The sequence below is a fragment of the Canis aureus genome, chromosome 21, assembly GCF_053574225.1.
Source record: "Canis aureus isolate CA01 chromosome 21, VMU_Caureus_v.1.0, whole genome shotgun sequence".
NCBI lineage: Eukaryota > Metazoa > Chordata > Mammalia > Carnivora > Canidae > Canis > Canis aureus.
Genome location: NC_135631.1, coordinates 4,460,825 through 4,487,664, shown reverse-complemented (window position 1 = coordinate 4,487,664; position 26,840 = coordinate 4,460,825). Strand labels below are relative to the sequence as shown.

Below are 26,840 nucleotides of genomic sequence, written 5' to 3'. Positions count from 1 at the left end.
GCCAATCACCTAAAGGGGGGTATCTCCATTCGGGCTCAGGGTGCCCCATAGATAGAAGTTGGGAACTGTGTCCCCAAGACCAGGATTGATCCATGTACCATGCACATCAGAATCAGTCTGAGAATGGAGGAGATAATAAGGCTACAGACTCCAGGGACCCAGCCCAGGAACTGGAGTTTGGTTTATAACTCTACTGTAGACATTGGAGGCCTTGGGTTCTAATCCCAGTTTGGCCTCAAACTATCAATTTGACTAAACCCTAGTAGATTCTTTCTGGGCATCAGTTTTCCAATCTATAAAATGAGGCAATTAAGATTAGTGCTTTCCACATATTTCTTTTCCAAAACACAGAACTTATTATGGAAGGATATTTGATCCTATCAGGGAACTCTGATGATATAAACTAGATTCAAAGTTGTAACGCCTCACTGACTCCATCTCCTTGGTGGTCTCAGTGCTCTCCCAGGGAACCCCAGGGTCCTTAGAGCTCAGTTTAAAAACCACTGGATCTGTTGGTCTCCCCAATTTCTGCCTGGATACTTCACAAAGTCCCTGGCATCACCTCCATAATACATCAAGCTGCAAATACTTATATTTTTATTGTAGCCCAGTGGCTTAAAAGGCTGGCTAGCCCATGAAGGTGGGGGGTGGTGGTGTAGTCGGCCTCACGGGATGCCTCAGGTCAGAGGGCTGTAGCAGCAGTAGAGCTGGGAAAAGATTCTGCTCAGAGCAGGCCCCAGATTCCTGCACAAAGAGAAATGCAGGTGAGGGTCAGACCATGAGCCAGAGCAACCCTGCCCCAGCCACTCCCTGTAGGTCCTTTTTCCTTGCCATCATCACCTTTGCAGTCGACCACACTTGATGGTGCTCAGCAGCATCTCCTGTTCCTTGGGGGTGACACAGGCGTCATAGGCGGCCAGGAGGCTGGGGGTGGGGTAGGGTGTTTGAATTTCTAAAGCTTGGCAACAGCGGACAGCTGGCCCACTCTTGAGTGGCTAGGCCACCATTACGGGAGACAGGCAGAAGGGGTCAGCGTGGAGGAGAGGAGTCAGCACTGCTGCTGTACTTCCTGAGCCTTCCATCCAGCTCACCCTCCCTTCATGCAGCTGCAAATGTTCTCCAAGTGTGACTATTCTTGGCCTAGTCTTCATGGCCCAACCCCCTCATCCAGGAGCCTTCTCCGCTGCACCAGGCAGAAGCGCTCGCTCACTCCTGTTGGCTCCCCTGGCCGCTGAGATACTGTCTATTTCTAGCTGACCCTGAGATACTGTCTACTCCTAGCTGACCCCGTCTTCCTTACCACCTGACCTCCACCAACTCCCCTCTGTCCACTCAGTCAGGTCCATGCACCCTGGCAGAGCCAGGCCCCTCCGCAAAGCACTCACCTGGCAGGGGTGCTGTACTGGCCCACTATGGCTGCTGCCTTCTCCCCACTCACTCCCCGCACCTGCATCAGCTGCCTGGCGAACACCTCCTGCACACACTGGGCCTGGGATTGGGCGAGGGGAATGGTGTCAGGCGTGGCCTGGGGCTGGCCCGAGTAAGGAGGCATGGGGTACAGGCTGTACCTTGTTCTTCATGGCTCCTGCGTTGAAGTCACTGAAGGTGAGGAGTGAGCAGAGAGGATGTGGGGAGGGCCCAGGCCTTGATTCAGGATCCCCTGAGGTTCCCCAGGGGCGACTGCGTAGGGTATGGCCCTGAAGGAAGAGGGAACTGAGGCCAGGACAGAGCTCTAGGGGACAACTCCCTGCCATTCCTTGCCTAATCCTCGGCCTCAGGAGGCCAGTCTGAAAAATTTGGATCTTGCTCACTTCACTTCCTTGGGGGAGCACAGGACCCAAGGACAAATCACTTCCTCACCTGGTAGAGCCTCTGCAAGCCCAGTGTCAAGAGGGCCAGGTAGGCAGCTGACTCCTTGATGTCTGCTGTGCGCTTCACAAAGAAGCCATCGATGACCTGGGGAAGAGGAACCCACCCAAGAGATGATGGGAATTCTTGGCCAGAGCTGTGGACCATGGGGTTCCTGCAAGCCTTGCCTTGTCCTCTTGGCTCACCTGAGTGTTGGTGACAGCCTGCAGCAGCGTGCTCTCAGGAAGGCTAAGGTGGTGTGCAGAGCCATGCTCCTCCACCAGGTATACTCTGTGCCCCAGACCACAGCGCTTCAGCCGGAACTGGGGAGGTAGAGAGGCAGGGAGGGTCAGGCCTGGATGCCCGTATGCTGGCTGTCCAGCATGTCACTCAAAATCATCACGGGACCCTGGTCTCACCAATCCACCTCCTCATCCTCCCTAGCTTCTCTGCCTGTCTCAAAGGGCCCCCACCTTTGCTCACACTGTTACCATTGCCTGGAAAAGCCTTCCACCATCTCTGAATGATGTCCATTCTTCAAACCTCTCTTGGCCTACACATAGCCTCTGTGACTATGCAGTCAGCCCAGCAGCCAGTACCTAGCCTGAGCTGTGTGGTCCCACTCCTGGAGGTCTGGGTCTTATTTATCCTAGGTTGTAGGGGCTGGCTGCCCAAGGGGTCTTGAATATGCTCCTCAACCAGTTCAGTCACCCTGCACACCTACCATGCACCTGTAGGAGCGCAAGGGGTCTGATGTTGGGGCTGCCTGGGTGTAGCTCTAATGGAGGTGTGGCTAGAGCTATGGGAGCTCTGCCTTGAGGACACCTCTGGGCTGTGGAGGGGCCCTAAAGTGGACAGGAAATGGGGAGCACGGTGAGGCCAGTCTAGGAACCTTCTGCTCTCGGAAGCGGCCATCTATGATGCTGCTACACAGATCATCTAGCCGCTTGCGCTCCACGATGTGGTCCAGGACGAGCTCCCCAGGTCTTGCTGTCAGGAGACCAAGAAGGGTTCTATAGGCTTGTGCCCTCCCTCCCCCTACCAGGCCCTGCCTGTTATATCTCTGCCCCTCTGTCTACACCCCTTACCTGGGTCTCTGGGCCTGGTCTCCTGAGCCACCCACACGAAGTCCCCGACGTGCAACTTGCGCACTACATGGGTCACGTGCAGCCGCTGTAGCTCCAGGAGCAATTTTGGCCTGTGCCCTGCCCTAGAATGGTGAGACAGGAGGCCTAGATCAGGGCAGGCCCCTGCCACCCACCCCAGCATCCTCTCTCTTGTTTCTCTTACCCCACTCACCCCTTGGCTTCGCCAACGTCCACACACAACAGCACCCTGTACTCTCCAGGCCCAAGCTCCAGTGGCAGCTGCTGGACACTCCCTTCACTAGCACCACTACAAGGAGGGGAGGGAGGTGTTGGTGTGTTTTAAGGCCAGAACGCCAGTGCCAGGCAATCCCCCCTTGCAACCCACACTGGGTGGGGCAGCTTAGCTAGAGATGATGGAGATAGGGTTGGGCCTCATTTCTGGGACCCTTCGGGCTCCTCTCTGTCCCCTCCCCCTCCTCCTCACAGCTCAGCAGAGGCCGCTCCTGGCACTTCTGGCTCCTTCCCAGGGGGCTCCTCTGGCCTGAAGCCCACATCCAGTGAGCTCAGGCCCTCTGACTCAGCCAGCTTCTGGGCCAGCTCCAGACCCTCCGGAGTCAGCGAGTACCTGGTAGATGAACACAGATCTCCCTTTTTCACTCAGACCTGGCAGGCTCTCCTGCTTGCCCCCAGCTGAGCTGGTCTCACCAGCCTTGGCGACCCTGCACAAACAAGTCCAGTGGCTTCCACCCCCACCTCCACCGACAGGCTGTGCTCTTGCTCCTCAGATCAGCTTCTTTTGGACCTGCCCAGGAATGTTTCCTAGTCTGCAACAAGCACATTTCAGACAAACTTCTTCCTCCTCTCTGGAGTGCTGTTCCTAAAATTCTAAGACACATCAAAACGCTGTGTCCTCAGCAAAGCCTTTCTGCTCTTTCAATAACCTGTGACACCTCCTCCTCCTCCCATCTACTGCTTGGTCTCTCAGATCCTCATGGTACTCCACCAATGTGGGCTCCTAGGAGTAAGGCCTCCCTTCCTACCCCTATCTCAATAGCATGAGGCCTGAGATTTGCTGGGTGACTGTAGGGCCCCACTCAGAACATCACACACATTCTCCCCTCGCCCTACACACACACACACACACACACACACACACACACACCTCCTGTATCCCCCTGCAGTTGACCCCACCTGGCTGGCTGGTGTGTCCTGAGAACCAGGTTCCTGTGGAGGAGGGAGCGGAGGGCTGGCCAGGGTCGAGTACTCCCAAGAGCCACCTGTCCATAAGAGAGGAGACCCTTAAAAACCTCCTGGTGCTACCACATGTCCAACTCGCTGGGCCCCATACCACTGCTTGCTCCCAAGAAGAGAAATCTCTGGTGGACTTAGGGTCTGTTTCAAAGCCACTCAGCTCTATCCTTTCCCATCTCAGCACTCACCCTGGGAGCTTTCTGAGCACATCTCTGCAGCAGCTCCTCCTTCGTTAGGAAACTACGGCCACTAGGATTCTGTAACCAGGACAGAAATGTAGCCAAGGCAGGTTCAGCACAGGGGCCAGTCTCCTCCAGGAGCCTCACCACCTGGCTTCTCCTAACTCCTGGGACAGCCAAGTGCTCACCAAGCGTTCCCTGTAAAGCAGCAGCAGTACTGCTCGTGCTCCTGAGTGCCGAGCTGGCCAGTAGCTGCCAGAGCCTCCTGCTTTGGGCTGGGCTGGAATCTGAAAGACAAGACGTTTTGAACATGAAAACCAATCAGCCATCGTGGACTGAATCCCTGGAAGGGCTGAAGTTCAGGTTGTATCTCAGCAGGCTACACGGCCCCGAACAAGTCACTCAGCCACCTCTCAGATTCCCTGTCTGTAAGATGGGTGGGATGATGGGACAGCCTGTAAGGCTGGGATGAGACGGTGGATGGTTGCCGGGATGGGAGTGGGCCGAGGGGTCTCATCTGCCTGACCCAGCCTCAGTTCTCCCATTCATTACAGAAGTGCTAAGGCAACAAAAGCCAGTAACAGCAATCCTCGGGTCTTGGCTCGATACTGGTCTTGGCTCCCTGAATAGCCCAATCACAGAACTCTCAACTATTTTTATACAATATCTCCACCTACACAGAAGAAAACTAAGTACCAGAATAAGTCATTTGCCCAAGGCCAGGCGTCACTGGTGGCAGATCTGGACTCAGGGCTGCTAAGTCCCCACAAGCCAGAAAATCTTACTGCTCCTTCTCCCCTTTCCTTCTCACTGCCCTCGCCCAGTTCTCACTGGCACGGAAGAGTCTCGGACTCTCGCAGGTGGCCCTTCTGGGGTTGAACTCTTCTCTCCAGAAGGTGAACTCCGGGCATGGTCACCTGCGGGAGCAGAGAGAGTCAATCCCACGGAATCCAGCAGGCAGGAAGGTCTGGGGCGCTGCCAGTTCATGTGGTAGGTGAGAGGGGTGACGTTTTGCAAGCCAGCCACTAGCCTGCGGTCAAACAACAACTAGGACATGAGGGGGGGAGCCTGAAGCTAAGGTATCCCAGGTGGTTTCGGAGGCTGCGCCTGGGGGAGGTTCAGGGGACCACCGACCCTGACTCCAGCGCTCACCCCCCGATGCTTTGTGCTGCTGCAGCCGCTGGTCCAGCATACGGCACAGCCTGTCTCCGAAGTGCTGCAAGATCTTAGCTTCCTTGCCGCTGCGCAGGGGCAGTGGGTACCGCCGGAGGGAGCGCAGCGCCTGGCGGGGGCAGGGGTACCGTACTGGGGTCAGGGCAGGCCTGGTTGTCCGGCTCCACCCGTACCAGTCCGCGTCGAGCCGAGACCCACCTTCTGAAATACGAATTGCGTGCGGCGCCCCCTACTGGCTGCCTCGTCCCGCCATTCGGTTAGCCAGCGAACGAAGAGCGGGTTGGGGCAAACGGGCAGCGGGCGTTTCCGGCCCAGGCGGACCGACGCTGCCATGAGCCCCGGGGCGGGTCCCCTGGCGCTTCGCGCCGACCAGGCTGGGGCGCCGCCAGTTCTGGAGACGGGATTCGAACACCTGGCTCGAGAGTGAGGGCGGCACCTCTCCAATCACGTGGCCCCACGCGGGGCAATTACTAGCGAACAGCCTCCAGCTGCCCTCCCCGCTCCGGCACTGCTTCAAGTGGTTGGTACCAAGCGCCTTTTCTACGGCCTCTCGCCCCCTCGCCCCTCCCGGCCCAGACCAGTCTTTCGGATCGGCCCCACCCAGACCCCCGGAGCCTTGACCCGCCCCTTCCTCCTAGCCCAGATTGGAGAGCGGGGTACTCCTTGTGCGGACAGAAAGACAGACAGCGCCCCCGTGTGGCTAGGAGGGCTGGATGGCAGTAATCCTGAACACCGAGGAACCGGAGGGTGTCAGTTTGTCTCACCTTTGCTGAGGATGCCGGAGAGACGCTGGGCTTCTGAGAAGCCCAAGAGGTGGAGGGTGGGGCAAGTAAGTGCAGGCGTATTTGTAGGAAGGACATCTAGAAAGAAGTATAAGGGATGAAGATGCAAAGGTAATGTAGGAGGAGCTCAAGGACTCCGAAGAAATGGTGATTCCGAGCTGGGTGAGGGGCGGGGAGATGTGGAGATCCAGCAGTGGGGGAGGGCACGAAGTCTGGGACTTTCAGGGAAGGTTAAAGCTAGGAGAACAGAGGGGAACAGAGGGCAAATAGAAGGGGGGCAAATGGGAGGTGCTGGGCCTCAGCCCGAGGTGGGGGTCTGAGATGGGCACGTGGTTAGATTCAGGGGAGCAGACTGAAGGTAAAAGCCCGGACGAAGGTGGAAGGGGAGAACACAGTCATTTTTGTAACTCATTGGAGGTGGGAGACTCTCAAGGAAGTTTAGGTTCAGGCTTATGCAAAAGGGTCCCAGGTTGAGGGACACGTACAGCTGAGTTCGGCTTGAAGATGTCACCAGACAGTTAGAGCCTCCACCCAGCTGTTATACTGAAGTCGCGAGGAGATGGTCTGCGGCCTTCGAGGAGTACGGAGGCTGGCACCCTAGCTCTAGGCCCGCCCCTCCAGACTCCGCCCAGCCGCGAACGCACCCCCCCCCCCACCCCGCGCGCGCCCAAGCCAGCTCCGAACTCCCGCCTCCCTCCCGAGGCTGCCTTATAAGGAGCCTCCATCGAGCGTGCGGGTTGGCCCCACCCCCTCTAGTCTCTTGTCCTAATAAGGACATCTAGGGCATCCCGTGGCTAGGGGCGGGCGGGAGCGTGTCTCCAGGGTAACTTCGAAGTCTCTCTGCCCCTCCTCGTTGCTCTTGGAAACTCCGAGGCTTGAAAAAAAGTGGAGCCAGTCTCCTTTTCTGGCAGGGTCGTTTACCGGGCTGTGGGTCCAGCGGCCGCCTCCACCTGGGGCTTCCGGGAACTCGGGGGGTGAGCGATGCAGCGGGACGTCCTTGACTACAATCCCCAGCATGCCCTGCGAAGCGCCCCACTCCCGGTCTTGAAGACCGGGCTTCCAGCTCTTCATTTACACTCTTTATTCCGCTGATGGGATCTAGGCCCTCAGATCCCTGATTTGTGACCCTTTCGGCAAAGACTAAGGCATGATCGTTGTTCGAGGCCAAGGAAAACTTTCCGTAGTCCCCACCGGCTTCTTTTTCAGAAACTTAAGCTAACACAGCTGTGTCTTAATTTTTGCGAGTTTTAAGTTAACCGTATGCATGGCTGTTAACTCGAGGACGTGATTCGAGTCTGGCTTAATATCTATTCTTTTCACCGTGTCTAGTAAAAGGCGCAGTCTTTAAATTGACATAAACCCGTTTCGTGAATTTGCCATCTATCTTTAAAACAAGAACAAAGCTATATTCTTAAAGACTTCCTTGTAGAGTCTCTCTTGTGTCTTATTTTAATTTTATTGAAGTTGCATATGGTCTTTCCCAGGAAACGAGTGGCTTTGCATATGGAGGGTGCCCAACGAATTGTTTATCGGGTTGAACACGCTTTACACTTGCGATTCCTCTTGCTCCAGGACTGGATTCCAGGCCAATAAATAGTTACTTCAGTTCAGAAAAGCAAAATACTAAACCCAAAATTTTCAGACCAGAAGGTGCCAAGATGGATCATAAGAAACAGTTTCGCGGCGGTTAAAGAGCGGCGAGGTCGAGGCTCATTTTCGGGTCACATTACCTAGAGCTAGGGGCCTCTGCCCAGCTGAGCGTTTCCTGGAAAAGTGGACCAATGGGCGTGCTCTCCGCGCCACAGCACCGCCCCCCTTGGCTGTCTCGAACTACGTTTCCCAGCATGTAATAGGGCCCTGAGAGGCCGGCTGGCCAAAAAGACGGCGCAGGACCCTTGGACTTCATTTCCCGTCGCCCCGTGGGGGGAGCGCCGGAAGCCCGCCCCGCCCCTCATTGTGCGGCTCCTACTAAACGGAAGGGGCCGGGAGAGGCCGCGTTCAGTCGGATCCCGGCGGCAGCTGCAGCGGCTCTCATCTCTTCTGACCCTTTTTGCTATCTCCCTTTCGCTTCCGGAAACATGGTGAGCAGCAGGCCATGGCGACTGAGGGGAGGCGTCTGCAAGTCGCTCGTCTGCGCGCGGGGGAAGGAACGGGGGAGCGACATCTGCACCCCCTCCCCCAGCGCCCCGGGCGGGATAAGGGTCTCGGGCTGAGGGGCGGGTAGCGTTGGGACGCGCGTGCGCGCCCGAGGGCGCTGGGGAGGGCTAGCTCGGCCGTCGCTCGCGCGCCCCCTGGGCTCCTTTCCCCTCCCCCACCGCGCTGGTGCGCCCGCGCGGATACCGGCGGTGGGGGAGGGGTCCGTGGTGCGCGCGCGCGTGCCCGCCCCTCGCGGAGCAGCCGGGGGCGCGCGCTGAGGCAAGTCGGTTCACGGGGGCGCGCGTTCGGCGGAGCACGCGGCATCCGAACCCTTCCCGGGGGTGTCGAAGGAAAAGCGCGCGAGCGGTCTCGGCGTGCGCGCCCCACCCAAGGGCTGTTCCTGTTTCCGCGTCACCCTCCCTCGGCTGGCGGGTCTGTCGAGAGCAGGTGGCAGGGATGTCTGCGCCCAGGAGGGGCGGGGGCAGAGGGCCAAGGGGGATGCGGGCGCGGAGGGGTCTGCGTGCTAGCGCTGGGGATTAGAAGCCTGCACCTCGCCACCGGAGCCGCAGGTTTGCACCGCGGAGGGATCACGGCCCTGCGAGGGAGCCCACAAAGCGATCTGGGTTCTCTGCTCTGTACATCCGGCAAAGGCTGGAAAGGCACCGTCGGCCGGCGCCTGCGCACACGCACTGGCCCCACTACTGGGCCCGAAGCCCTGGACAAGCGGGGCCTTCGGCTTTCCCGGATGGGGCCTGAGGGTGGAGCCGAGTTTAGGGAAGTGACCCAGGCGGGCACCGCCCGGAAACCACCCCGCCCCCTGTGTTCAGCCCCAGGGCTACGAGAACTGAAGGTTGTGTAACTTGTCCATCCTCCGACCGGCAGCGGAGGGGACGGATACGCCGGTCGGTAAAGCGATTCTTCGGTCTTGAGGCCCTGGGGGTGCTACTGCCTCCAGGTACTGCTTTCTCTCCGGGTCCTGGCCGGGCCCAGGCGAACGTTTTCTCTCGCCTACTCCGGAAGCGGCTGAGTCACGTGGCCGGCTTCCTCTGCAGTTCCGGGAGTGGGGGGCGCGGCATATTTCGCTTTGGTCAGTAGCCCCTCTCTTGGCTATCGTGTCCCCACCCAACACGACCCAAAATAGACGTTAAAAGAGCTCGAGGACTGTGCGCATTTGGGTTTGACCTGCTAACTTCTGTCAGCCACCTTTAGGTCCTACATTTTTCCCGAAGACTGGGAGTTAATGGGTTATGGTCTTAATTGGGGATTGTGATTTTTGCTTTGGTTGAAGAAAACCCAGGAAAAAGGATGGTTTGTGAACAACTATACTGAATAGTTATGACAGATTTAACGAGAACCGTTAAATTTCTTTGTGCCCTACCATTGTGGCGTTCTGGTTCTGTTTCCAGAAGAGGTGTCTATTCCCTGGGTGCCTGGGTCTCCTTTTCCTATCCGTGAAGTTTTAAGTCGGCACTGTTACCCTAAAGCTGAGATTGAGTACTGTAAGGAGTCAATAGCCTAGGATTCTTTTGATTCTGGGCTCACATCAAAGCCAAGGTTCTGCCTCTCAGAGATCTTCAGTTTCAAGGCTGTAAAGTGTTGGATGAGGAGGAATTATGTTAGATAAGAGGTTTCTTCTGTGGCTGCCATTCTGGAGTTGTGTCTCACTTGGTCCTTGGACAGTGGTTTGGGTGGGAAAATAGTGACTCTTGTCTTGGGAAGGGGATTAATGATCTCCTCGGGTTGAGAACTTGTTGGCATCCGAGGTATATTTCTTAAGATTGCAAAGGAGGGACTTCGGGGGGGGGGTCCAGAAGTCTTTCCTTCATGAAAAATATGTGGCTTGTCCCCCAGGCCTCTGGCGTGGCGGTTTCTGATGGCGTCATCAAAGTGTTCAATGACATGAAGGTGCGTAAGTCTTCAACACCCGAGGAAGTGAAGAAGCGCAAGAAGGCAGTTCTTTTCTGCCTGAGCGAGGACAAGAAGAACATCATCCTCGAGGAGGGCAAGGAGATCCTGGTAGGTGATGTGGGCCAGACTGTAGATGACCCCTACGCCACCTTTGTCAAGATGCTACCAGACAAGGACTGCCGCTATGCCCTCTATGACGCAACCTATGAGACCAAGGAGAGCAAGAAGGAGGACCTGGTGTTTATCTTCTGGTGAGCTTCTCTGCAGGCACTTTCTTCCTGTTACCTGCTCTGGCTCTGCCCCACCCTACTTTCTTAGGATGGGAACCTCTGTGGTTCCCAGTTAATGGAATTCGGAGGGAGGGAGGGTATTGTAACAAAACACTTGTCAATGAGGAACTTGATAAAAGCTTGAATGCTGGAGACCAGCTCAAGGGTTTCTTGAAGTCCTCTATTACTTGATGGCACTTGCTAGACTTGGAGAGGGAACTTTGTTGCATATTCTCTGTTGTTTTCCTTCAGGGCACCTGAGTCTGCACCCCTTAAGAGCAAAATGATTTATGCCAGCTCCAAGGATGCCATCAAGAAAAAGCTGACTGGTAAGGGCCAGCATTGGTGCCATGCACCTTTTCACTCAGGCTTTGGCTGCAGGGTGGGATGAATGCCGTGGTATATGAGATTCCTCCCCCTCCTCTTCCCTGCCTGCTAGAAGGTAACCTTGTCCCTTCCATCTGTTCTGATTGGCTCCTTCCCAGCCCTGACTTCCCCTCCCCCAATGCATCCTGCTCACAGATGCTCCCTTTCTTCCTCACAGGGATCAAGCATGAGTTACAAGCAAATTGCTACGAGGAGGTCAAGGACCGCTGCACCCTGGCAGAGAAACTGGGGGGCAGTGCCGTCATCTCTCTGGAGGGCAAGCCTTTGTGAGCCCCCTCCAGCCCCCTGCCTGGAGCATCTGGCAGCCCCAGACCTGCCCATGGGGGTTGCAGGCTGCCCCCTTCCTGCCAGACCGGAGGGGCTGGGGGGATCCCAGCAGGGGGAGGGCAATCCCTTCACCCCAGTTGCCAAACAGCCCCCTCACCCCCTGGACCTTCCTCCTCCCTCTATCCCTGACGGTTCTGGCTTTCCCAAACCGCTTTTGATCTTCTGATTCCTCTTGGGTTGAAGCAGACCAAGTTCCCCCCAGGCACCCCAGTTTGGGGGGGGCCTGTATTTTTTTTAATGACACCCCAGTTCCTCACCTGTTCCTCCCTTTTCCCATGCTGCCAACTTCTAACCGCAATAGTGACTCTGTGCTTGTCTGTTTAGTTCTGTGTATAAATGGAATGTTGTGGAGATGACCCTTCCTTGCGCCACCTGGTTCCCCTCCCCTTTTCCCCTGGTCTTGGCACTCATGGAAACAGGACCAGTAAGGGACCTTCAATTAAAAAAAAACCAACAACACACACAACAATAAAAAGGCTCACTAATGGGATGTTTGTTTCAGGGTTGGGGCCCAAGGGATCTTGCGGGGGAAGGTCTGCTGAGGTAATGAGCAGCATCTATCTCCTCTACACCTGGCCTCCATCCACCCCGTTCATCGGGCCCCAGAGATCGGCTGAGTCTCCTGATGGTCACCACTCATAGGTGGTGCCTCAGTTGGGGCCAAACTATTTAGGAGGCAGCTGAATGAGGGTGTGTCTGCTGCTGGCTGCAAGAGCCCTTTGGGCAGAAGTGTTTTGCCTGAACTCTTTCCCCTGTAACTTCTTACCCAGGTGGACAGCTGGGCAGTGAGGCCTATTCTCCGACCCCCTGCCTAATGGTAGGCTGTGAGACTGCAAGTTACAGAGTTCCTCTTGAACTCTTCTGTCTTTGGGGTTCTCTTTGGTTTTCGTCTGCTTGCTTTCATGGATGACTGACTCCTCTAAGAGGGCCGGGTCCAGTTGCTTCTATGAGTCAGAAGCCAAGTAGAGCCTTTGGCCTTCTGCAGATGTGACTGGAGTCCAGGGTGGGGCTGAGTCAGGTGGAGCCCAGGACTTCAGACCCAAGTGTCTTGGGTTCCACCTCCCTGTATTTAACCAAGAGGGTGTTGGCTGGAGCCCCAAGCCTTTTACCAGCATAGCTGCAGGTTCTCTCCAACCTGTACTTTGGGTTTTCACTTGCTTAGGAGGTTAAAGGTATTCTAGAATTCTCACCCTAAGGGTGTGAATGCAGGATTTATTATCTCCCCCACCCCCTCGCCTGAATTGGGGGGAAAAAAGGCATCCTGTTAAAGCTGGTTCCTAAATTTTTTGGAGCTTGCCAGTATCTCTTAAGAGGAAAGCAGGAAGGGGTATTTTGATACTGCAGGAGTGGTGCCCAGGATCTTGTCTCCGTAGTGCCCTGGCAAAGTGTATAAAGGTAAATGGTGGCCCCTGGTGCTGAGGGAAGTCAGGACAAACAGGCCTGTTTGCTATATAAACCAGGCTTTTTATTTGAACAGGCTGGGGACAAACTCCAGGGGGTAGGGGGTTGATAGGGTGGGCCAGGGCTGCCCCTCAGACTCTAGGAGAAAAGGAAGGTCCAGGCCCCTGGCCTCCCCTAGGCTGGGGTTCTTACCTGTGGCCAAGTCTGGTACCCATGTTGCCCTATCTTCCTCTTGAAAGACCTGGCACCTTTGGGTGGGGGTGGGGCTTGGGCTTGCCCTGGGAGATGATGGGACATGGCTAGTGGCTGCTGTGGTGGGGAACGTGGCATCTTGTGGGAAATCTGGGGGACTTTTGCCTCCAAAGGCCCCACAGCAGGCTCTGGCAGTTCTAAGGCTCCCCCTTGAGGGTGAGAAGGGTGTTCCAGAGAAGCAGGGTGCTGGCCTGCACAGGAGGAGAGGTCCTTGATAGAGTGCTGTTCTTTCCATATTTCTAGCTCCTGTCACCACCCCCTTCCTTACATTCCTATCCTCAGCAATAATAGCTGCCATTTATTCAGGGCTTATTAATGAGGGAAGGGTCCTGCTCCAAGATGAAACAGTCCTGAAAAAATGGCTGCTCAGGGCTGCCAGACCTCCTTCCCCAACACCTGCTTGCCAACACTTGGTAAGAACCTAGAGGTCTGGGAGTGGGTGGCAGAAAGGCAGCGAGAAGCCAGTGAGGGTGGAGGGCTCACCTTGGCGTGTTTGAGCTCCAGCTCTGCCAACTCTATGAGGTTCTTGCGGAAGGAGATGACCCGGCGGGACTTGAAATCCATGAGCTCTGGACAGGGGAGGGAGGAGAAATGAGGACCCCGGCAGGGTAGGCAACCCAGTTGCTGAGGCTCTGGGGCCATGGGACTTACCCTGCTTGGCTGAGTCGGAGAGGCGCTCGAAGCGTTGGCAGCACCGTTGCTGGTGGCTCTCAGCAGTCCGCACTTCCCGGTTCCTGGTGCGTGCTTTGTCCAGTGCCTTGTTGGCGTTCTCATAGTCAGCCAGTGCTCGGAGCCGCCGGTACAGCAAGTCCTAGGGTCACCAGGGGCGCAGGATCACTGTTGCCCGAGGCCTCATCTACCTGCCCTCCCCTGCTGCTTCAGTCTTGTCCTCCAGCCTGAGGTTTGCTCTGGGGCCACATCTCACCTTGGCTGCCTGGGAGTCTCGCATGTAGTATCTCAGCATGTCTGACAGCTTAAGGTCCTCATCAGATGCCACTCGGCCCTCCAGCTTCTGAATCAGGAAGTTTGGAGGCTAGGGAGGGAGCTTGCAGAGGAGAAGCTAAAGGCTGGGGTGCTGCTGCTCATCTCAATATCCAGGAGTCACCTGATAACCACTTGAGGTCAAACCCTGATGTTCAGGAGACCAGGCCAAGGAAAACTCCACAGAGGAATGGCTTCTGATCTGGATCTCGGGGGTTGAGTAGGAATCAACAGCCAAAGGCTGTGCAGATGTGCAAACCTTGTAAGTGTTCAGGGAACCATGAAATCAATGGGAGCACTTGGATGGCAGTGGCTGGATCCCAAACCTAAAATGCAAGCTAAGGGCAGTTTCTGGGACTGGCAGGGTCACTGAAGGGCCTTGAGCAGAGAAGAGATGTGATCCAATGGACAGCTGAGAAAGATTGGCACACTGTAGTGACTTTCAGAAGAGTTCAGGAAGTGTGTGTCTGGGGTGGGATGTTGACAATGCGGTGCAGCTTTCCAGAAGCATGTGGCACATCCTTGTAAATGCCTTGCCAGGCCTGGTTCCCACCCCTGCCCCCATTACCCCCCACACATACACACACCTGAAGTTGTATCCCTGTCCCCACTCCCATCTTATTAAACTAGGGTTAAACTGAAGGTGAGTCCAGGGTATCACTGGGCCCAACTTTTCACCAAACATTCCAAAATGATCCTGGAGCTTTCTCCTCTTTCAGGAGGAGAAATTTTCATTTCTGCAAAGGATCACTGATTGGGTGCCCTTCCAATACAGAAGGCAGGACTCACCCTTAGCCTTTCGAAGAATTCTGCCAATTTGAGGAAGCTCCTAGGAGGCAGTGGGGAAGAGTTAGGGCAGCGGTCTTGAAAGGGTGTTGCTTAAAGCCTCCCTCTCTTTAGGGCTTTCACCCTCCCAATGGCCGGCAGTGGGGAAATTTTCCCTTTCCCAAATCCCAGCAGGAACTTCTGCACCTCCCACCTACAGCTGATAGTACATCTCCACAGTGACCCCTCATGGGCAGACACAGTATTACAGGCATAGGGAGAGGACAGGAGGAGTGAGAGGGAGTCCTCACATCTTCAGCTGGTTGACTTCTTGTACTCCCAGACTATTCAGTGCAGCAGAGATAGGAATATAATCGTCTGCCAGGCCTGTTGGGGAACAGCCCTCCATCAGACCCCTCTTGGTCTGCACATCAAGCCCCACCCCTGGTGTTTGTGTCCTGCTCTTTTCTCTCCCTGCAGGAAGTAGGAATGCCCAGGAGAAGGGACAGAGAACCCAGGGCCCCTTGGGCTCTGCGTACACTTGTGGGAGTACATGACACGGTCTGCTCGCAGGCAGGCGTCCCGGATGCGGGTGTGGTACTCCAGCAGGAAGGTCCTCTCATGCTCAAAGAAGTCATCCACCTCCTAAGGGAGCCAGACAGGAGTCACTTATATTGAGTCAGCAGGAACATGGAAGCCATGGACACGAAGGGGTGGCACAATTTTCCTCTAGGCCATGCCCCACCAGTGGTTTCCCTCCCACAACCACCCTGGGTCTCCATCTTTGCTGCAGATTGAGGCCCTGGGTTCAATCCACAGAGGGGTCCCAGGGATTACCTTGAGCCCTGACATCCTGGTGATGAGGGCTTCATCTGCAGATTTAACTATATTCCTCAGATATCCCCCAAGGAGCTCCTTCCTGTTCTTTCCTCGGACACTCAGCTGAAGCACACACAGAGAGTAGGATGTTGGGGTAGGCATTTGCACTTCTCACCCCAGGCTCATGCCACTTACGGCGCTGATGAGACAGAGGCTTGAGCCCATCTAGCACCCAGCCCCCTACCCCCAAGAGTGACCCCAGTGCTCTGGCCCAGCTCACATCCTGGCCATATTCCAAAAAGACAAAGAAGTTGTGGTCTCGGCGCAGGGTAGGGTGGGCCGCCAGGCGCTGCAGAAAGACCTCATGCATTGCAACTGTCTTCTTAAAGATGGCGAGATACTCCCTGCAGAAAATGGCAAGCAGCTGAAGGGCCCTCCTTGCCTCTGATTATCCTGCTCCCTTCCCCTCAGAAGCCCAGGAGTCAGAGGTCAGGGTCTCTAACCATAGGTGATGAAATCTAGGGATTCCCAGGAGGGGGGAGTGGACCTGGAGCTTCATCATAGACAAGGAAAGAAAGTAGCACTCACGCTTCCAGCTCCTGCTTCATTTTGGCAAACTCTTCCCTCGTGATGGAGCTGTCCCCCTCACCCAACTTCTGCAGCTTTTCCCTTGAAGCCTCAAAGTCTGGCCTTGGAGGGGCTGGGGGTATCTGCTCAAAGGAAGGACACAGCTGGCAGTTCTCTCATTGCTGAGAAGGCCATCACTCACTCCCGGAAGTGTGGCCCAGTCTTCCACCCCCACCCAAGCACCCAGGGCTGCCCCTCCCTGCCCCAGCCCACCTAGCCCTTTCTCACAATGAGACCGGCGTACTCCTCATTTTCCACATAGGCATCATGTAGCCAGATGAACTCCTCGTGCTGTCGCACAACTGAGAACTCCAACTGGGTGAAGTGAGGGAGGCAGCTCTGGAAGCCAGGAAGCCTGTCTGAGGTGTCTGTCCTCCCCTTCCAAACCCTGCACTCATCAGGCATCCTGAGCACCCACTGTGGGGCTTCCCCAACCCCACATCCCAGGTGAGGCCCAAGGTGGGCCTGGGTGGTTCAGGTGTTGGTGATTTCCATCAGGACGAAGGATGGGGAATGCTTAGGACTTGGTGTTGGAGGCAAAAGGCAGTTGGAGACTAGACAAGATGCTTGTTTTCTCCAAGGGGCAGGGAGCAGGAGCTAGGTTGAGGAACAGGGCCCAAAGTCCAAGTTGACATCTGCCCCCCCACCCCCCACCCCAGGCTAGCAAGGCTGGGGAAAGTAGGCATCTCAAGCTCTTGAAGCCTCCTGAGGCAGCTGTCCGAACTGCCCTCTCACTCCCCTGGCAGCCTCACCTTGGTTTGAACGGTGAACTTCACCTTGTCCCGCTCGCTCACTGCATCAGAGATCTCCACCTGTAAGGAGCTGTCTCCCTGCAGGTCCACTGACACGGAGGAGGGCTGCTGGGGAGGGGAGGCCTCTGACATGGCTGACCACAGCCCCTTACCGCATCCTCACCGCAGATGTCACGTCCTCCTGCCAAGCCCAGCTCAGCATTGCTTCTTCAATGCCCTGGGGTGGCCACCCCTGGAGGGATCCTGGTAAGTCACTGCTCAGGGCTTTCCAGTTACTCCACACTTTCATCCTTAGAAGGAGGCAGAATTCTGCCTGCTTTACAGATATGGAAACTGACACCTCCAAAAGTGAAATATGTTGCCCCAAATCACACAGCTGCAAAGTGGCAGGGCGAGATTTGAACCCAGTTTCTCAAATTCCAAACCCCAACTACTTTCTCAACTACCCGTTCACCTTTTCCCCAACTGGTTACTGGCAGAAGCTGGTACCCTTTCACCAGGGCCTAATGTGAGTTCAATAACAAGTTCTCACCCCTTTTGAGGGGATCCTGAGACCACTCCATTCGCTGCTTTTAGTGCCAAGAGGCATTGGCTTGTCAACAAAACACATGGATTTCTCTAAAAGAGAAAAGATCCATGAGGCACCAAACTACTAGATCATTCTTGCATTGAGCTCTTCCCCTCCTCCTCTTCCTCCTCCTCCTCCTCCTTCTCCTCCTTCTTCTTCTTTTTAAGATTTTACTTATTTATTCATGAGAGGCACAAAGAGAGAAAAGCACAGGCACACAAGCAGAGGGAGAAGCAGGCACCTCACAGGGAGCCTGATGCGGGACTCGATCCCAAGACTCCAGGATCACGCCCTGAGCCGAAGGCAGACGCTCTAACTGCTGAGGCACCCAGGGATCCCGAGCTTTGCTTTCCTTCCTTCCTTCCTTCCTTCCTTCCTTCCTTCCTTTCCTTCCTTCCTTTCCTTTCTTTCTTTCTTTCTTTTTTCTTTCTTTCTAAGATTTTATTTATTTATTCATGAGAGACACACAGAGAGAGGCAGAGACACAGGCAGAGGGAGAAGCAGGCTCCCCACAGGGAGTCCGATGCGGGACTCGACCCCAGGACCCAGGGTCACTACCTGAATCAAAGGCAGATGTTCAACCACTGAGCCACCCACGTGTCCCTTGCATTGAGCTTTTCAACACACATTTATTGAACACCTACGATGTCTATACCACTGTGCCAAGTGAAAGGAAGAAGCCATTCTCCCTTCAAGTGTAGCTCCCAGGGATCCCTGGATGGCGCAGCGGTTTGGCGCCTGCCTTTGGCCCAGGGCATGATCCTGGAGACCCAGGATCGAATCCCACGTCGGGCTTCCGGTGCATGGAGCCTGCTTCTCCCTCTGCCTGTGTCTCTGCCTCTCTCTCTCTCTCACTGTGTGCCTATCATAAATAAATAAAAAATTAAAAAAAATTTTTAAAAAAAGTGTAGCTCCCAATATATAAACTGGCACCTGCGCCCCTCTCCCATCCCCTCAGTCTCTCCTCTCACAGGCTTTGGCACAGATTTGGCACACACTGTCCATAGACAACTATTCTGACTTCTCTCATCACAGATTATTTTTGTCTCAATTTAAACTTCATGTGAGTGCAATTATACAGTATACACTCTTGTATCCATGGTCTTTAGGGAGATCCATCCACGTTATTGAGTGCAGCAGTAATTCTCTTTCATTGCTGTATTGTATTCATATGAATGCCATAACTTATGTATCTGTTCTACTGTTGGTAGTCATTTAGATTATTTCAAGATTGGCCTGTTATGAATAAAGCTGCCATGAACATTTTTGCATATGCCTTTTATAGGGTAGGCATGTGTTTAAATGCTTTAAACTGCCAGTTTTTCAAGGTGATTGTACAAATTTATATTCCTGCCAGCATTGTATGAAAATTCCAGTTGTACCATATCTTTGCCAACACCAATACTTAGAATTGTTAGTCCTTTTTATGTTAACCATACTGATGGGGGTATAGTTATTGCCCATTGTGGCTTTAACTTGTATTTCCTGGTGAGAAATGACATTGAACACCATTTTATGTATCTATTGCCCATTTGGAAATCTTTTATAAAGTGCCTATCCAAGTCTTTTGATCCTCCTCTCCCCCCTTTTAAAAATCAGATTGTCTTTTTCTTTTTGATTTGTAGGAACTCTTTATATACCCTGGAAACAAGTCCTTTCTCAGTTATATGTGTTGCCATTATCTCCTACTCTTTCGGTTGCCTTTTCACTCTCTTAATTGCTTACAGTTTTACAAGCTCCAGTATATCAGTCTTTTCTTTTATGATTAAGGATATTTGTGTACTCTCGAAGAAACTTTTGCCTACCCTCAGGTCATGAAGATAATCTATTTTCTTTTCCTCTAGATTTAATAATTTTAGCTTTTATATTTAGGTCTATATTTAGATCCACTTTCATTTCATTTTGTATACAGTGTCAGGTATAGGTTATGACTCATTTTTGCCATATAATAGCCAGTCATTTTAGCACTGATGTGTTAAAAAAAATCTTTTGAGTATTTATTTGCTTTGGTAGACATCTTGCTAGAAAATAAACTGACTTCAGGGCAGCCTGGGTGGCTCAGCGGTTTGGCCCCTCCTCCAGCCCAGGGCATGATCCCGCCGGGTTCCAGGATCGAGTCCCATGTCAGGTTCCCTGCCTGGAGCCTGCTTCTCCCTCTACCTGTGTCTGTATCTCTGCCTCTCTCTCTCTCTCTCTCTGTCTCATGAATAAATAAATAAAATCTTTAAAAAAAGAAAATAAACTGATTTCATAAATGTTATCAATTCTGTATCTATTCTGTTCCACTGATCATATGTTTGCACTTTTGATATATCACACTCTTGATTCCTGTAATTGACACACTTGAAATCAGATGGAATTAATTTTGTTCTTTTTCAAAATCATTTTGGTTATTATAGGTCTTTGAATTTCTATATAAATTGTAGACTCCTGGGGCAGCCCTGGTGGCTCAGCGGTTTAGCACCGCCTGCAGCTCAGGGCGTGGTCCTGGGGACCCGGGATCGAGTCCCACGTCGGGCTCCCTGCATGGAGCCTGCTTCCCCCTCTGCCTGTGTCTCTGCCTCTCTCTCTCCTCTCTGTGTATTCTCATGAATAAATAAATAAAATCTTAAAAAAAAAAAAAATGTGGGATCCCTGGGTGGCGCAGCGGTTTAGCGCCTGCCTTTGGCCCGGGGCGTGATCCTGCAGACCTGGGATTGGATCCCAGGTCGGGCTCCCTGCATGAAGCCTGCTTCTCCCTCTGCTCGTGTCTCTGCCTCTCTCTCTCTCTCTGTGTGTGATTATCATGAATAAATAAATAAAATCTTTTTTAAAAAGATTTTTAAAAATAAATAAATAAAAAATAAATTAAATAAATAAAATAAAATAAAAAATTAAAATAAAATAAATTAAAATAAATTAATTAAAAAATAAATAAATGTTAAAAAAAATTGTAGACTCCTGGGCAGCCCTGGTGGCTTAGCGGTTTGGTGCCCTCAGCCTGGGGCGTTATCCTGGAGACCAAGGATCGGGTTCTAATCCGGCTCCCTGTATGGAGCCTGCTTCTCCCTCTGCCTGTCTCTCTCTCTCCCTCTCTCTCTCTCTCTTTCTCTTTATGTCTCTAATAAATAAATAAAATCTTTTTAAAAGATTTTAGACTAATTATTTAGACTCAGGGGTCTAAATAGATCCCAGGGTCCTGGAATCAAGTCCCACATCAGGATCCCTGCTCAGTGGGGAATCTGCTTCTCCCTCTGCCCACACCCCCACTTGTGCTCTCGCTCTCATTCAAAAATTAATAAAATCTTTTTAAAAATTATAGACTCAGCTTGTTAATTTCCAACCAAAAAAACTTACTGAGATTTTTTAAAATATTTTTTAAGATTTATTTATTTATTTATTTATTTATTTATTTATTTATTTATTTATGATAGAGAGAAGAGACAGGCAGAGACACAGGAGGAGGGAGAAGCAGGCTCCACGCCAGGCGCCTGATGTGGGACTCAATCCTGGGACTCCAGGATCTCGCCCTGGGCCAAAGGCAGGCTCTAAACCGCTGAGCCACCCAGGGATCCCCAAAACTTACTGAGATTTTGATTGAGATTAAATTGAATCTACAGATCAATTTGAGAAGGATAGACATTTTTACAATTTTGAATCTTCCAATCAATCAACATGAAATATCTCCCCAATTATTTAGATATTCTTTAATGTTTCTCAGTAATGTTTTGTTGTATTCTCTGTAAAGGTTTTGCATATCTTTTGTTAGATTTACTCCTAGGTATTTTATGATTTTTTAAAAATTATTGTTGCTATTTGAAATAACATTTTTAAAAATTTAATCACCTGGTTATTTGTTGCTAGTATGTAGAAACACACAATTGATCTTTATATACTACCTTTGTGTCCAAGAACCTTGCTATATTTTCTTACTGCTTTTAATAGTTTGTAGATTATTTTGGATTTCCTCCGTATACAATCCTATACTATAAAATAATGACAGTTTTAGTTTTTCCCAGCCATATACCTTATTTCTTTTTCTTGCCTTATTGCACTTGCTAGAACCTCTAGTACAATGCAGAAATGGTGACATGGTGAAAAAGATCTCACTTGTCTTTATCTCAGAGAGAATGCATTCAAAATGTAATCCTGGGGCAGCCCCAGTGGCTCAGCGGTTTAGCGCCGCCTTCAGCCTAGGGTGTGATCCTGGAGACCTGGGGTCGAGTCCCATGTCGGGCTCCCTACATGGAGCCTGCTTCTCCCTCTGCCTGTGTCTCTGCTTCTCTGTATCTGTGTCCCTCATGAATAAATAAATAAAATTAAACAAAACAAAACAAAACAAAATGTAATCCTGAAGATGATTAAACTTGAATTAGATTAATGAGACCACCTTCTATGCCTAGTTTGGTAAGAACATTGATTTTTATCAATGTTTCCTTCCTTTATTGAAATATCAAATGGGTTTTTCTGTATGTCCCAAATTTCATTTATTGATTTTCAAATATTGAACTACCCTGCATTCCTGGAATAAGGCCTTCATCATGAAGTATTATCTTTCTGCTTTTTAGTTTTAATTTTTAAAATATTTTTTAATTTATTTGTTTATTTATTTATTTATTTGAGAGAGAGAGCGTGAGTGTTTGATTAAGGAGAGGAGCAGAGGGAGAGAGACAAGCAGACTCTGCATTGAGCATGAAGCCCAATGCAGGACTTAATTCCACAACCCTGAGATCATGACCTGAGCAGAAATCAAGAGCTGGACCAACTGAGCCACCCAGGTACTCCGAAGTATTATCTTTTTACATACTGCTTATTCAACTTGATAATATTGTTTGTGATTTTCCATTTATGTTCACAAGAGATTAACCTGTATTTTTTTTTAAACATTTCATTTATTTATCTGACAGAGAAAAAGAAAGCACAAGCAGGGGGAATGGCAGGCAGGAGACGGAGAAGCAGGTTTCTTGCTGAGCAAGGAGCCCAATGTAGGGCTTGATCCCAAGACCCTGGGATCATGACCTGTGCCAAAGCCAGTTGCTTAATTGAGAGGCACCCAGACCCCTCTTTTAATGTTTTTGACAGGATTTTTTGTGGTAAAATATACATAACACAAAATTTACCATTTTAGCCATTTTAAAGTATACAATATATTGGTATTAAGTATATTCAGTTACCCATCATTGTCCACCTCCTCTTGACAGGTTTTTGTATCAAGGTTATGTTGTCCTCCTAAAATAAGTTGGAATTGTGCCTTCTATTTGTTTTTGGGATAATTTATATGAGAATGGTATTATTCATCCTTTAATGCTTCAAAGAATTCACATGTGAAATTTATTGCTCAGAAAGGTATTTTTGGAAAAGTTCTTAATTATAAATTTACTTCCTATAATAGATATATGACTATTCAGATTTTCGGTTTCTTATTTCAGGTTTGGTAAGTTGCATTTTTCAAGTAGTTCGTCCATTTTATCAAAATTCTCTCATTTGTTGGCATAAACTTGTTCTTAAATACTTTTATCTTTATAAGGGCTGAAACATCTCTACCAATGTGCACTTGATCATTCCTGATACTGGTAATTAACATTTTCTCCCTTCCTCCCTCTCAGTCTCCCTCCCGTTCTCTCTCTTTCTCCCTTTCTCTCACTTTTATCAGTCTTGCTAGATGCTTATCAATTTTTATTAGTATTTTAAACAAACTATTTTTGGCATTATTGATTTTCTATATTTGTATATTTATCTTCTATTGATTTCTGCTCTTTATTATTTCCTTCCTTTTACTTTCTTGGGATTTAAATTGTTCTTCTTTTTCTAGTTTCTTGAGATTGAAATGTAGATCACTGACTTTTCAACTTCTCTAAAAAATGCGTTTGAAGGTATAAATTTCCCCCTGGATACTTCTTTAGCTGCATCTCCAGGTTTATCATATTTTCAAAATCATTTTTTAAAAAGATTATTTATTTATTTATTCATGAGAGACATATATAGAGAGAGGCAGAGACATAAGCAGAGAGAAAAGCAGGCTCCATGCAGGAAGCCCGATGCAGGACTTGGTCCCAGGATTCCGGGATCACACCCTGAGCAGACTCTCAAGCAGACGCTCAATCGCTGAGCTACACAGGCATCCCTTAAATTAATTTCTTTAAAAAATTTTTCTAATTTTAGGGGCTCCTGGGTGGCTTAGTTGGTTTAGAGTCTGCCTTTGGCTCAGGTCATAATCTCTGGGTCCTGGGATCAAGTCCCACATCAGGTTCCCTGCTCAGTGGGGAGTCTGCTTCTCCCTCTCCTGCTCCCCCTGCTTGTGCTCTCTCTCTCAAATAAATAAATAAATAAATAAATAAATAAATCTTTAAAAATTTTTTCTAATTTTCATTATAATTTCTTCTTTGACCTATGAATTACTTAGAAGCACACTGCTTACTTTCTGAATATTTTGGAATCTATCTATCTTTTTGTTTTGATTCCTTATTAATTCTACTGGGACAGAGATTTCATCCTGTCTGGTTTCAATGTTTTAAAACTTGTTGATAGTTGCTTTATAGCCTAACATATAATGTATTTTGGTAAATGTTTCCAGTGCACTTGAAAAGGATGTGTTTCCTGCAGTTGTTGGGTACAGAGCTCTAATTAAACCAATTAGATCAAGTTAATTAATCATGGTATTTTAAAAATTTTAAGGATTCAAAATCCTTACTGATTTTTTCTTTTGGTTTTTGGTCTGCTTGTTCTAACAGTTGAAAGAGTTGTGTTAAACCTCTAATTGTAATTGTGGGTTTGTCTATTTCTCCTTTTAATTCTGTAATCTTTTACTCTGCATATTTTGAAACAATGCTATTAGTTGCATATAAATTTAGGATTTTTATCTTCCTGTTGAGTTGACTCTTTAATCATTATAAAATGTCCCTCTTTATTTCTAATACTTCTTGTCTTAGTCTACTTTGTCTGAAATTAATATAGCCATGCCGGCATTCTTTTGGTTAGCATTCTTTCTGTGTCCTTATAAAGTATGTCTCTTAAAAATACTTATTTTTTAAAAATAATTATTTATTTAAGAGAGAGTGTGTGCACATGTGCATGCACAAGCAGGAGTTGGAGAGGAAGAAGAGAGAATCTCAAGCTGATTCCCTGCTGAACACAGAGCCCAGTAAGAGGCTCAATCCCACAACCCCCCAAGATCATGACCAGAGCCAAAATCAAGAGTCAGATGTTTAACCAACTGCGCCACTCAGGCGCCCCTAAAGTATGTGTCTTTTAAGAGAATATAGTTGTCCTTTAAAAATCCAATCTGAAAAAAAAAAATCCAATCTGAGGGGCGCCTGTGTGGCTCAGTTGGTTAGGTGTCAGAATCTTGGTCTCAGCTCAGGTCTTTTTTTTTTTTTTAAGATTTTATTTATTTATTCATGAAAGACACACAGAGAGAGAGAGAGGCAGAGACACAGGCAGAGGGAGAAGCAGGCTCCATGCAGGGAGCCCGACGTGGGACTCGATCCCAGGTCTCCAGGATCAAGCCCTGGGCTGAAGGCAGTGCTAAATCGCTGAGCCACCCCGGCTGCCCATCAGCTCAGGTCTTGATCTGGGGTTGTGAGTTCAAGCCCCATGATGCGCTCCACACCATGCTCTGCACTGGGCATGAGGCCTACTTAAAAAAAAAAAAAAAAAAAAAAAAGAATCCAATCTGAAAAAAATCCAGTCGAACTTTTTTTTTAAGTAACCTACATTCAAGGTATGGCTCAAACTCTCAACCCCAAGATCAAGAGTTGCATGTTCTACCAACTGAGCCAGCCAGGCGCCGCCTGAATATGTTTTTATTTGGAGTGTTTGGTCTATTCATAATTACTGTAATTACTGACATAAGCTATAAACCTACCATCTTGCTTTTTGTTTTTTTCTTTGCCTCATCTGGTTTTTGTTGTTGTTGTTGTTGTTGTTCCTTTACTCTTTTTTCCTTGCATTCTGTTAGTCAAATGTTTTTTTATATTATTTCATTTCCTCTTCTATTTTTGTTTACATCTTCATAGTATTCTTTCCATTTCTCTCTATTTAAAGGAGAGTCTTAAAGAAGGCAATGATTACTCTAGAGGACAAGATCTAATAGTGGACTGTCAGAGAGTCTGGCACCTACAAAGTTTGGGGATTCAACCATCAGTTTGAAAGCACAGTACACATCTCATATGACAACAGTAACAACAACAACAACAATGACTTGTCTAAATAGTCAGATATAATAGCTAACACTTATACTTGAGCTTCCTATATGCCAGGCACTGATCTAAGCATTTTAAATATATTAGCCAGGAATATGAATATAAACATTGAAACTGATATTTCCTACTCCATACTTTGTGTCGCTCAGCCCCTCTCACCTCTCCAAACTCCACTTGAACCCCACTCCTCACTTCTTGGCTTCTCTGACATCCTCAGGGCAGCCTCCCCTTTTGTCCAACTGCAAATCGCCCCTTATACACACAATCTGACTCATTGGTAAATGGGCCCCTGAGTCCCTTGTCTCCCTCCTGCCGCCTTAGTATCTCTACTCTAACCCGTACTGTTTGGTAACTGCTTGAGGGAGATGGGACTTTAAGTATGGACCACAGCTACTCCATTCTTATCCTCAGCCACAGCCTACTTTGCACGTGCCTCCAACTCTCAAAAGTGTGCACCTCTGTGAACCCAAGGATGCTCGATAAGTATTTGTTGAATGAAATCAAGAGGAAAAAGTGAAGAATTAATGATCTTATGATTAAATGAACACAGATACACAAGTGAAGCCATTAGTGCTGAACTGGATTCCCCCTACCTTGGCAAAGGAGAAACTTACTCCATCCCCTTCTCAGTCTCTCTCCCTCTCCCCTCTTCTTCCCCATTAAGCCAGAATCATGAGTTAATTGGTCCTGGCGAGGAAAGGAGTGGCAGTGACAGGTCCCTTTACATCTGTCAGGGCAGAGGCAAACCCTGCCTCCTTTGGCATCCTCGCCAGCCCCCTCGCAGGTGCCACAGAGGCGCCGCACCCCCGCATCCCCTTGCTCAGGTCTCTTCCAGCTCAACGCGTGCGCGCGAACACACGCACACACGCCCCACTCCCTGATTGGGCATCACTGGGTATCATGGAGTGAGATGGACGTTGGGAGAGAGAGGGTTTGCATCCTTTCTTTACCTTGCTCTCCTTCCCAGCCTGACGCCCCTCCATCACCCTTCTTCTCGGCGGCAGCACCCAAGTATTCCGCGGCTGGCCAAGGCCGGCCGGCTCCAGCAGCTTCGTCCCCGGGAGCCGGCCCGAGGCTCGGGACCCTACCACCCGGCCGGCGGACGGAGCCACTCGCCCCTCCCCGCCTGGAGTCACCTGGAGTCAGG

At 50.4% G+C, this 26,840-nt stretch overlaps 3 protein-coding genes across 19 annotated transcripts; 1 reads left to right on the top strand and 2 right to left on the bottom strand.

The window, feature by feature from the left end:
* Positions 1 to 580: 580 nt before the first annotated feature.
* Positions 581 to 8,329, bottom strand: MUS81 (MUS81 structure-specific endonuclease subunit). Of its 8 annotated transcripts, XM_077862443.1 has the most exons (20): positions 7,243 to 8,329; positions 6,807 to 6,892; positions 6,304 to 6,399; positions 5,738 to 5,951; positions 5,519 to 5,648; positions 5,198 to 5,283; positions 4,555 to 4,653; positions 4,376 to 4,444; positions 4,128 to 4,213; positions 3,690 to 3,821; positions 3,421 to 3,561; positions 3,148 to 3,243; positions 2,937 to 3,058; positions 2,741 to 2,838; positions 2,055 to 2,171; positions 1,861 to 1,956; positions 1,569 to 1,697; positions 1,386 to 1,489; positions 841 to 924; positions 581 to 744 (listed from the first exon to the last, which is right to left on the bottom strand). In XM_077862443.1, exons 4-20 carry the CDS (start codon positions 5,870 to 5,872, stop codon positions 678 to 680), a joined length of 1,791 nt encoding a protein of 596 aa, XP_077718569.1. In that variant the 5' UTR covers positions 5,873 to 5,951; positions 6,304 to 6,399; positions 6,807 to 6,892; positions 7,243 to 8,329; the 3' UTR covers positions 581 to 677. The 8 variants fall into 8 exon arrangements, with proteins under 8 accessions (XP_077718569.1, XP_077718570.1, XP_077718568.1 ...); XM_077862444.1 differs by lacking the exon at positions 6,807 to 6,892; XM_077862442.1 differs by lacking the exon at positions 7,243 to 8,329 and having other exon boundaries at positions 6,807 to 6,960.
* CFL1 (cofilin 1) lies at positions 8,243 to 11,838 on the top strand. The gene is made up of 4 exons (XM_077862460.1): positions 8,243 to 8,402; positions 10,309 to 10,616; positions 10,887 to 10,963; positions 11,179 to 11,838. The coding sequence occupies exons 1-4, from the start codon at positions 8,400 to 8,402 to the stop codon at positions 11,289 to 11,291; spliced, it is 501 nt and encodes a 166-aa protein (XP_077718586.1). The 5' UTR covers positions 8,243 to 8,399; the 3' UTR covers positions 11,292 to 11,838.
* On the bottom strand, positions 10,342 to 26,823 carry SNX32 (sorting nexin 32). 10 transcript variants are annotated; one of them, XR_013359774.1, is made up of 14 exons: positions 17,478 to 17,549; positions 16,946 to 17,053; positions 16,422 to 16,532; positions 16,155 to 16,276; positions 15,847 to 15,970; positions 15,585 to 15,689; positions 15,287 to 15,392; positions 15,059 to 15,134; positions 14,772 to 14,811; positions 13,927 to 14,013; positions 13,653 to 13,812; positions 13,485 to 13,570; positions 12,942 to 13,192; positions 10,342 to 12,411 (listed from the first exon to the last, which is right to left on the bottom strand). XR_013359774.1 is itself a non-coding variant. In XM_077862451.1 (14 exons), the coding sequence occupies exons 2-14, from the start codon at positions 17,553 to 17,555 to the stop codon at positions 13,139 to 13,141; spliced, it is 1,257 nt and encodes a 418-aa protein (XP_077718577.1). In that variant the 5' UTR covers positions 17,556 to 17,563; positions 26,644 to 26,823; the 3' UTR covers positions 12,792 to 13,138. The 10 variants fall into 10 exon arrangements, 9 of the variants coding, with proteins under 9 accessions (XP_077718580.1, XP_077718577.1, XP_077718578.1 ...); XM_077862451.1 differs by lacking the exon at positions 10,342 to 12,411 and adding an exon at positions 26,644 to 26,823 and having other exon boundaries at positions 12,792 to 13,192; positions 17,478 to 17,563; XM_077862452.1 differs by lacking the exon at positions 10,342 to 12,411 and adding an exon at positions 26,644 to 26,823 and having other exon boundaries at positions 12,792 to 13,192; positions 16,946 to 17,050; positions 17,478 to 17,563.
* Positions 26,824 to 26,840: the final 17 nt, after the last annotated feature.